An 11,416-nucleotide genomic window follows, 5' to 3' on the forward strand; every position below is an offset into this window, starting at 1 on the left:
CTCCTACCTGCATCCACCCGCTATGCGGAAGGAAGGAGGTGGGCGGGATGTTTACGTCCCGCTCATCTCCGCCCCTCCGCTTCTATTGGCTGCCTGCCGTGTGACGTCGCTATGACGCCACACGACCCGCCCCCTTAGGAAGGAGGCGGGTCGCCGGCCAGAGCGACGTCGCAGGGCAGGTAAGTGCATGTGAAGCTGCCGTAGCGATAATGTTCACTACGGAAGCTATCACAAGGCGGAGACTATCGCTGCAGCGTCGGTAACACATTGTTACCGATATCGCAACGTGCAAAGCCCGCCTTAGATCCAAAAATGTTCACACAATTTAAAGTTCTAGCCCTCAAAATAAGTTTTACAATATATTTTATTATCTAGGACACTTTTTTATGCTTTTTTCTACATTGTGGTAGCTACACCTCTTTCATGTAACGCTTATTGTGACCAAGTACCGTATGGAATAATTGCTTTATTCAGCTACTGCACGTGACGTCTTTCTTCCCCCGGATTGATCCCATTTGCTGGAATGGTTTTCAAAGATGAAAAGATTTCTGTTAACCACATGTAAAGTGAAGCTCAGCTCCCGCGGACTGCCGTGATCGTATAGTGGTTAGGACTCTGCGTTGTGGCCGCAGCAACCCCAGTTCAAATCCAGGTCACGGCAAGTTCATGTCTGTTCTGGTGTTTTTGTTTCTCCCAGCTTTAGTTAAAGTTTATCCATAATTTTAATTTTTATTTCATGAAACATTAGTAAAAATAAATACTACCATTAAAAATAAGCAACATTGCAATATATCTTATCAGAGAAACCTGCTTCTGTCGCTTCCTAGACTGATATTTCACTCTGTAAACTTCCCAAGTCTCAGGACTCCTTCTGACGCTGTTCACACAGCAGAGTAAGACACTCCATACGATGCTTCTTTTGAGTTGCACAGACAGTCTCGAGCGTCGACCAGCTGTGCTCTTGTTGTAGTTCAGGCTTGCAGGAGTTAATTTCTGCTAGCCTGTGGATTACTGCTTGAGTCACATGTTGCAGGAGACCTATCACAGTCGCCTCTGCCCTTTTTAAGATGGTGGAGCCTGTTCTCCCATGCCCATTATAGCTTTTATGATCGTTGTCTTTTTGCTTTGTGATCCAGTTGCTGGTATACTTCTGTTTGGTGTGTTGTGGAAATACTCTCTTTGTCTGATTATTTCCTCCCTTCCTTTAGTTTCCTCCTGATCACGTATTGTTTATACCTCGGTGAGTTTGAGTTTTGGTTTTTCCCTGTCTGTTTATTTGTGTGGGATTAATCACTCCTGTCCTGGCCCTATCTTGGGTGGAGAGAGGGGGTTCATGAGTAAGGGCAAGGAAGGCGGCCCAAACATCATCACCTTCAGAAGTACCTTAGCGATCAGAGTCAGCCAGAGTTCCCCAAACATGAGGGCCATTTGAGACTCCCCTAGTGATTCTGTCGCACACCAAAACATATATATTTGCATCTGTTTTTTCTAAAAAAAAAATTCCTAGAGAAAAAGTATCTCCTAGTACGTCATGTATGTGTTATGTAAATAGATATGGATCCAACATATAAGTGCTTCAACTGTAATCATGCCTCTGCACTGTGACTGACAGCTCACTCCATTGTCAAAGTGCTGGGTACTGCTTGAAAATGTTCAAGGCTCAGAATGTAACTCAAAAATTTAAAATAGTATATTCATTTAAAACAGACATAAAAGGGGATCTGTCAGCAGTTATTTTTATATGTAAACTAACAGGAGCATCAGGTAGGGACAGAGACCCTGATTCTAGCGATGTATCCCTTAGTTTACTGGGGTGCAGAAGTTGTGATACAATCACAGTTTTCTCTGCTGCAGATCTAGCAGTACTCAGAATGCTGAACTCTGTAAAGTCCTGCCCACACCTCTGATTGGCAGCTTTCTGTGTGTAACCCCAACTCACACCACTGATTGGCAGCTTTCTGTGTGTAACCACGCCCACACCACTGATTGGCAGCTTTCTGTGTGTAACCCCACCCACACCACAGATTGGCAGCTTTTTGTGTGTAACCTCGCCCACACCACTGATTGGCAGATTTCTGTGTGTAACCCCAACTCACACCACTGATTGGCAGCTTTTTGTGTGTAACCCCGCCCACACCACTGATTTGCAGCTTTCTGTGTGTAACCCCAACTCACACCACTGATTGGCAGCTTTTTGTGTGTAACCCCACCCACACCATTGATTGGCAGCTTTCTGTGTGTAACCCCGCCCACACCACTGACTGGCAGTTTTCTGTGTATAACCCCACCCACACCATTGATTGGCAGCTTTCTGTGTGTAAACACGTCCACACCACTGATTGGAAACTTTTGGTGTGAAATCCCGCCCACACCACTGACTGGCAGTTTTATGTGTATAACCCCACCCACACCATCGATTGGCAGCTTTCTGTGTGTAACCACGCCCACACCACTGATTAGCAGCTTTCTGTTTCTATCCACGCCCACGCCACTGATTGGCAGCTTTCGGTGTGTAACCCTACCCACACTACTAATTGGCAGCTTTCTGTGTGTAACCTCGCCCCCATCACTGATTGGCAGCTTTCTGTGTGTAACCCCGCCCACACCACTGATTGGCAGATTTCCGTGTGTAACCCCGCTCACACCACTGATTGGCAGCTTCCTGTGTACATTGTATATTGCAGAAAGCTGCTAATCACTAGTGAGAATTTTGTTGGACCAGGAGGCACTGGACACCGAGTCGTTTAGTGCTAATCTCCTGCTGATAAAACACTGCTTTCATTGAAACAGAAAAACACAGCCCAGTAAGTGACACATTGCTGGAATCAGGGTTCCTGCCCCTACATTAAGCTGGTATCAGATTACAAATCAAAAGCCTAGTTACAGATTCTCTTTAACCATTAATATTATGTAACATTTTCTTTATTTAAAGGGGTTTTATGGGAAAAGGATTCTCTGTTTTGGATAATCCCCATTTCCTACAAGTGTCTTATAATAGTTAGTAAAAGGATTAAAGGGCTCATCCAGCCATTTACGCATTGTTCCGATAATGGTTCAAATGGCATACCCGCAGAAACAGGTTTTCGGTCGTTAGGTATCGTGCACGGGTCAATAACGCTAATGATGAGGAAGACTACATTGGATGACACCGTTTAAAAATAATTTCAGCATAACACTGATCCTTTACATGTATGATCAAAGAGGGTCCCACCACAAAAACACTTAATGATCGCTAGAATGGGGTGCAACGTCCCAAACTGAGCAGCAGTCACAAATGTGCAATGCTGCTCCATGCATTGTCTATGGGACGGATGGAAATAGTGGAGTTTAGTACTTTGCTTTCTACATAAGTCTCATAAACTTTAGATAGACCAGCACTTGATCCAAGGACGAGGCACGGGACCCCAGTGTTGATAATGGATGGGATTTCCAGTGATCATATATCATTCATCAGCAGTCATCTTTGAATTAATAAAAGCCACTGCTTTGTATCCAGGAACAGCGCCACTCTGGCCCATGGGCAGCGAGAGGTACTGCAACTGATCCCCCAACTGACTATGGATGGGATCGGATTCACCTCCTATCAAATCTGTATCGGTGGGATTTCTAGAACTGTGCTGCGTGTAATCAGGAAGACAATGCTTGTGTTTTCTGGAAAACTAATGGTAAAATAACAGTCAGCTGTGAACAATCCACACTGGATAAAGAGGAAGAGGAACCCACGGGTAACACAAAGCAGAATCTTCTCTATTGTGTTTATTATGTGATGCTTTATTGGAGCTGATTTTTATAAGAGGAGGAACATTGTATAATTTAATCTGTTTGCTCTGGAGTCAGACACAGTCGTTCTCCTATGACATCATTTTACTCTCGTCTCTTGTTTTACCCTATATCTGTGTTAAACATAGATGTTTTTTATATGGATTCTTTTACAACTTTTTTTTATTCCAGTAATAAGTATTGTTTACATTGAGTTACATTGACGATTTGTCACATTTTTGTGCCTTTACAACCGGGCACAAATCTAGACATGAGCAAATCTCTGAAATGTGAATTTGTAGTTCCCCCAGATTTGATCAAGAAATTCAATTCCCCCCAAACCAATTTGCTCTTCTCAATACGAGACGCTGATGAGGCTACGTACACATGTTGCAGATTTGGTGCAGAAAATTGTTTGCATCAAATCAAGTATGTGTTTTTGGGCCGTTTTTGGTGTGTTTTTGTGCCATGCGTTTTTCTTAATGAGGTCAATGGGTGGAATAGCTAAAAAACACACCAACAGTTGACATGCTGCAGATTATTTCCTGCACCCAATCTACAAGGAAGGAAGATAAGCAACATGGGCACAACACTTCAGGATTCTCATTGACTTTGCTGGCATGACTGGTATAACAATAGACATGCAGATTTGTGCCAAAGTCTACATCACAAACGCACTGTGCACACATAGCTTTAGGCTATGTGCCCACGGGAGATCGTACCTGCGGTCGTACCTGTGGAATTTTCTGCAGGTATTTCCGCAGGTTCACGTAGCAACTCCCCGGAATCCGCAGCTATCCATGCCTGCAGTATATCTGCGGAGTTGTTGCGGTAAACCTGTGGAAACAGTGCGGATTTTGTGCGGAATTCCTGCCCTGTATCTCCACAGTGGAGAGTCAGGAATTCCACAGATAATTCCGCATGAATAATGAACATGCAGTTACGTGCGGCTGCGGGAAATCTGCAGCATTTTCCACAGTTGTAAATATTGCAGCATTGATACAGCACTCCCCAAATCGTATAGGATAATATGGGGAGTGTCTGTACTTGCGTAAACCCACGGATTTATCTGGAAAATCTAGAAAATCCGCGGGTTTTCCGCAGCAAAATCCGTAATTACTTTCTCTTGTTGGCACATAGCCTTAGGGGTACTTTGCACGTTGTGCCATTGCTACTGCGATATCGTCGGGGTCAAATCGAAAGTGACGCACATCCGGCGCCGGTAACGATGTCGCAACGTGTAAAGCCTAGATGCGCCGATAAACGATTGCAAAAGCGTCGAAAATCGGTGATCTGTGTAGCGTCGGTCATTTTCATAATGTCGCACCAATAGGAGATACGATGTTGTTCCTCCTTCCTGCGGCAGCACACATCGCTGTGTATGAAGCCGCAGGAGCGAGGAACATCTCCTTACCTGCCTCCACCGGCAATGAGGAAGGAAGGAGGTGGGCGGGATGTTTATGTCCCGCTCATCTCCGCCCCTCTGCTTCTATTGGCCGCCTGCCGTGTGACGTCGCTGTGACGCCGCACGACCCGCCCCCTTAGGAAGGAAGCGTGTCACCGGCCAGAGCGACGTCGCAGGGCAAGTAAGTGCGTGTGAAGTGATAATGTTCGCTACGGCAGCTATCACAAGATATTGCATGTGCGACGGGGGCGGGGACTATCGCGCTCGGCTTGGCTAGCCGTGCAAAGTGCCCCTTACTGTCAAGTTTAGACGACCCTACCAGATAGATAATCTTTCTTGAATTAAATTTAATTTTTTTTACGTTTGGAAAACAAGAAGGAAGAGACTACAAGTGTAGTAATTGTGAGGGTAAGAAGATATTTTGGATACATCAATTTCTTGATATCCTTCTCAAATACATAACAACTAACATACACGATGTTGAAGAATCGTTTGAAGACTTTTTTTAGACTTTGGGGAATAGAGCTGGAGTGACGGAGGCTTCAGATCTACAATTAGATTTTCAGTTTCATTTGTATATCAATTGAAACTCTGATTTCTCAGTATCGAGGGAGCGGCCTGGCCATGTATAGGTGGTATTGCTGGACTTGTCTTCGAAACAGCTGCGTGTACATATAAATACTTTGGGGGGGTGTAATCCTGCTGACAGATTCCCTTTAAGTCACCAGATTGCTGTAATTATTAACTACTTGACCTTCCATGTTTAGAAGACGATAACATATTAAAGCACTGTGGTGATATGAACGTGTGCAGTCAGGCTAAACCCACCACAGCGCCATCTTAGCAGAATATTCCTGCAGACTTGGGAAGGTGAGGAAACGGCATTCACACAACTTTATATTGTTTTCTTTACCTTCTTTAACTATAGCTTTACATTACTTACAATTGCTCAATTGTAGAGGTTTCCAATTTTTTTCTTTTCTAAATGTGATTCTTCACTTTTGCCTGGAATTAGTTGGATAAGTTTTGTAAAAAATTTTTTTTAAAATATACTTCTTTTAAATGGGTTTGTTCTGTTTGGACAAATCTTGCCTGTCTGAGAAGTTCCCAGCTTTAAGGAGTCCCAAAGGAGGACCAGCAGAACATAGACACCTTAATATTATCATACACATTAGACTGAAGAACCTGCCGATATCAGTTTAATGAGTATGGAGGGGCTCCACACTCTCCCGACAGATAATGCCCGGGAAGAGAAGGGTCCAGCCCCTTGGATTTACAACAACCGATACTTTATAGGTATTACCATGTTTCCCTGAAAATAAGACACCGTCCTATATTACTTTGTGCACAAGAAAATGCGCTAATGCTTATTTTCGGGGTAGGGCTTATTTTGGGAATATGTTTTGGAGCTAAATTTACCCTCCAAAAAAGGCAGATACCCCCCATACTTATCAGGCCACGGACACCTACGTCTCCCGCTTCCTCCTGCGATCCACAGTGGGTGATCCCAGCAAGTCCTTGTGTGCTCCACAGTGGCCCTCCTCTGCTTCCGGTCGGCATTCACGCACAAACACATATCAGATCACAGTAACATCACACACTCAAACATACGGATACCGTACTGCTTTCGGATGGTACGAGGACCTGGGACACTGTGGAACACGAGGACCTGCGGTGGAACAAATCGAGGACCTGTGGTGGAACGCACACACACACAAACATCCGGATAATGCACTGGTTCCGGCCAGCAAGGGGACCTGGGATGCTGCAGAACGCAAAGACCTGCGGTGGAACATATCGGCGTTCTACCGCAGGTCCTCGCGTTTCACAGTGTCCCAGGACCCCCTGTTGGCCAGAAGCAGTACGGTATCACCGGATGTTTGTGTGTGTGTGTGTGTGTGTGTGTGTTCCACCGCAAATCCTCAATGTGTTCCACCGCAGGTCCTCAATGTGTTCCACCGCAGGTCCTCAATGTGCTCCACAGCATTCCGTTCAGAGTCTAGTGAGTATGATTGCGGGGTCTGTCTTCTCTCTTTTGGGGATGTCTGCTTTCTTTAATGAAGTGTCCTGCAGTATTCTTTAACTTTTTAGCTGCATGGACACTCCGTTACTGAACTGCATCTAGGGCTTATTTTCGGGGTAGTGCTTATATTTAAGCCTTAAGTCGAAAAGGTTGAAAATTCCTGCTAGGGCTTATTTTTGGGGAAACACTGGAAATTGGTTTCACACAGCTGAAATGCATGGTCTGAGTACAGACAGCAATGGTTGAACCAGCCATGGGTCTCCTGACCTAACCTCAGCAGCCTCCCGGCTTATATGAGTCTCTTAAATTCAGGTCAGCAGACCTCCAGTCGGTCCGTACAGTGACCATATTTGTTGGGGGTTTGAAACCCTCCTTGCATGGCACTTATTATTAGACTGTCTTGATCTAATGTCCTGGGTGACCCAACTTGAGATTTTAATTTTTTTTGCTTTGATTTTAGTATTGCTATCGAGAATGTGGTGGACGTTCTTCCTTCTGTGCTTATGGCTCAATAAAAGCAATGCTCAAGAGATCATTTATGGCACCAACAAGTATATTGAATACCAAGTTGGTAACATGAGTTTAATCTTGACGGCTCCCCATGGTGGATCACTAACACCATCTTCAATTCCTTCTCGAGACGCGGGATGCTATGAAAAAGCTACTGGAAAGTGCCACTACACACACTCCTGTCCGTCGGGAGCAGTGATAGACACTGTTAATTGTAAGGTTACAACAGTGAAGGATCTATACACTCAGGAAATGGTATTAGCCGTGGCCAAAGAGATATGTCACCTAACGTCCGGGTACTGTCCTCATGTTGTCATCAACAATTTGTCAAGGTCCAAGTTGGATCCTAACCGAGACAAGGATGAAGCGGCCTTTGGTGTCCCGGATGCCGATCGAGCTTGGGATGAGTTTATGGATTTTATCCGTGCTGCCAAGTCTCGTATGACCCAAGGGTTAGTCATCGATATTCATGGTCAGGCCCATGCCGAGCAATGGATTGAACTTGGCTATCTCATTTCCAAAACAAATTTAGACTCTGCTAAATTTTCAGCGTCTGATACTTCGATTTATGCTTTGTCAAAAAGACGTCTGGGTACATCTTTTGAAGACTTGCTTCGCGGAAGGCAAAGTTTGGGAAAGCTTATAGAAGAGCAGAACATCAATTATGTCTCTGTTCCCTCGCCATCAAATCCAGGACCTAGTGGTGGTAATTACTTCTCAGGAGGATATATTACCAGCACTTATGGGTCAAAAACATCTGGAGAAGTCGATGCAATTCAAATTGAGCTGCCCAAGTGGATTCGGGACAGTGCCGAACGTCCCAAATTTGCAGCCGTGTTGGCAAAAGTTCTTCTGAATTTTTATGAGTTCAGTTTTGAGAAAGTGTAATGCAATGCTGATTTTCATCATTAAACCTTTACTTGATTAATGAATTGCAATTAGTTGGTTTTGGTTGTCAGTCATTTTTCTTCTACTTTGGCACGTCTGAATATCTGATTGTGGTGATATGATGGGAATGAAGCGGCTTCCGGTTTTCCTCGGCTGTGGAAATTAAAGGGTTATTCCCATCTTCATAAGTGTAGGATTCAGTAGGATTCAGTAGGATTTTACTACCTCATCCTGAATCCAACAATGTATCACTTAGATTAGTGGCTGCAGCAGTTCTGACACAGAAAGATTTTATATTTTATATATAGCAGTGCTGGAAGAGCTATCCCTGCCCATACCAGGCTTTTAGTGTACATTGCCATAGACAGAAGTTGCTAATCAGAGAAGGGGGTGGAGTAGAACTAGAGCTAATAGGCTGCTGAGACCCAGTAATGATAAAGATAAGAGGCTTAAGCTAACATTGCATGTAAACAGACTGTGAGATAACAGACACTGGGCTGAATTCTCTATTTTAACTCTTGCAGCATGCTGTCTTCAGATTACATTGCAGAAACCTGCTGACAGAATCCCTTTAATATCTCAAGAACTACTGAACATTTTACTATGCAGTAAATTGCAAAACTTTTTTTTTTTGAAAGCCCTATCCGACAATATCTATCTATGGAGTGGGGAAAATCCCTTTTAACCTTTAAAATCCACACATGTTCATTTATGCTGTGGATGGTAATTCATATTCCATTTTTTGCAACGCGTAGAATAAAATGTATTGGGGCAAAAACAAAACAAAGCTTTATAACTTTGTAAAATTTGCTGATACTTTCCGGACACTAAGGCGACTGGAAACTGTGCGAATCACACACACGCTTTCAAAATATGGAGAGGGCGATTGCTGGATGGTAAAACTGCACACTGATGGCTTCCATAGAGCGCTGTTCACACTTGCAGATGCACAGTCACAAACCTATTAGGTGATGCCCATACTATAAGATCAGGCTGGTTGCCAAGCCGTACTCCGTCCGTGCATCATACAGGGACAGGAACTCTAATATGCAAGGCCTAACGGAAAGGGGCCTGCCTCTATCCTGTACAAAAAAATATGAGGTTTTTAGTTGGTGTTATGGCCATAAGACAGAAGCCTACAACCCTCGTCACGGGAACCTCATGCCTGTAGGTCCCTACACTATATATAATATAAAAAACCAGCAATCGCCCTCTCCATATTTTGGAAGTGTGTGTGTGATTTGCTCCTCCTGCACCTGTGATGCCTCCAGCTAGTGGGGGCTTAGCTGTGTCCTGCTGGAGTAGTAGTTTTTGGCCTAGATAATGTATAGCTGCAGTTCCATCTTTGCTGTAAGTAATGTTTAAATTTAGAGACTTTATTGCACATGATCTGGATATTTTACAGCTAAGATGCGGCTCTTTTAGATCAGTGTAATCGGATATAAAATGGTACAGTCACTTAGATTATATCCTGGTGTAGTGTGTGAACATCAAAGGACGCTGCTCAGTGAAGAGCTCAGTGAGGAGCGATGTCTGCACACCAGCCGTGATCGTATAGTGGTTAGTACTCTGCGTTGTGGCCGCAGCAACCCCGGTTCGAATCCGGGTCACGGCAGTTTTTTTTTATTTATTACTTACTGTTATAATTTGTTCTTATCTAGTCTAATATATAAAGCTTAATGTACAGTTAGGTCCAGAAATATTTGGACAGTGACACAATTTTCGCGAGTTGGGCTCTGCATGCCACCACATTGGATTTGAAATGAAACCTCTACAACAGAATTCAAGTGCAGATTGTAACGTTTAATTTGAAGGTTTGAACAAAAATATCTGATAGAAATTGTAGGAATTGTACACATTTCTTTACAAACACTCCACATTTTAGGAGGTCAAAAGTAATTGGACAAATAAACCAAACCCAAACAAAATATTTTTATTCTCAATATTTTGTTGCGAATCCTTTGGAGGCAATCACTGCCTTAAGTCTGGAACCCATGGACATCACCAAACGCTGGGTTTCCTCCTTCTTAATGCTTTGCCAGGCCTTTACAGCCGCAGCCTTCAGGTCTTGCTTGTTTGTGGGTCTTTCCGTCTTAAGTCTGGATTTGAGCAAGTGAAATGCATGCTCAATTGGGTTAAGATCTGGTGATTGACTTGGCCATTGCAGAATGTTCCACTTTTTTGCACTCATGAACTCCTGGGTAGCTTTGGCTGTATGCTTGGGGTCATTGTCCATCTGTACTATGAAGCGCCGTCTGATCAACTTTGCGGCATTTGGCTGAATCTGGGCTGAAAGTATATCCCTGTACACTTCAGAATTCATCCGGCTACTCTTGTCTGCTGTTATGTCATCAATAAACACAAGTGACCCAGTGCCATTGAAAGCCATGCATGCCCATGCCATCACGTTGCCTCCACCATGTTTTACAGAGGATGTGGTGTGCCTTGGATCATGTGCCGTTCCCTTTCTTCTCCAAACATTTTTCTTCCCATCATTCTGGTACAGGTTGATCTTTGTCTCATCTGTCCATAGAATACTTTTCCAGAACTGAGCTGGCTTCATGAGGTTTTTTTCAGCAAATTTAACTCTGGCCTGTCTATTTTTGGAATTGATGAATGGTTTGCATCTAGATGTGAACCCTTTGTATTTACTTTCATGGAGTCTCCTCTTTACTGTTGACTTAGAGACAGATACACCTACTTCACTGAGAGTGTTCTGGACTTCAGTTGATGTTGTGAACGGGTTCTTCTTCACCAAAGAAAGTATGCGGCGATCATCCACCACTGTTGTCATCCGTGGACGCCCAGGCCTTTTTGAGTTCCCAAGCTCA

At 43.9% G+C, this 11,416-nt stretch overlaps 1 protein-coding gene and 1 non-coding gene across 2 annotated transcripts; both read left to right on the forward strand.

Annotated features, from left to right (window-relative positions):
• The first annotated feature begins 5,970 nt into the window (after positions 1-5,970).
• LOC142250279 (uncharacterized) lies at positions 5,971-8,591 on the forward strand. Its single transcript, XM_075322417.1, has 2 exons — positions 5,971-6,034; positions 7,648-8,591. Exon 2 carries the CDS (start codon positions 7,662-7,664, stop codon positions 8,583-8,585), a length of 924 nt encoding a protein of 307 aa, XP_075178532.1. The 5' UTR covers positions 5,971-6,034; positions 7,648-7,661; the 3' UTR covers positions 8,586-8,591.
• Positions 8,592-10,128: 1,537 nt separating this feature from the next.
• TRNAH-GUG (transfer RNA histidin (anticodon GUG)) lies at positions 10,129-10,200 on the forward strand. Its single transcript has one exon. It is a non-coding gene; the product is annotated as a tRNA-His (tRNA).
• Positions 10,201-11,416: the final 1,216 nt, after the last annotated feature.

The sequence above is a fragment of the Anomaloglossus baeobatrachus genome, chromosome 9, assembly GCF_048569485.1.
Source record: "Anomaloglossus baeobatrachus isolate aAnoBae1 chromosome 9, aAnoBae1.hap1, whole genome shotgun sequence".
Taxonomy (NCBI): domain Eukaryota; kingdom Metazoa; phylum Chordata; class Amphibia; order Anura; family Aromobatidae; genus Anomaloglossus; species Anomaloglossus baeobatrachus.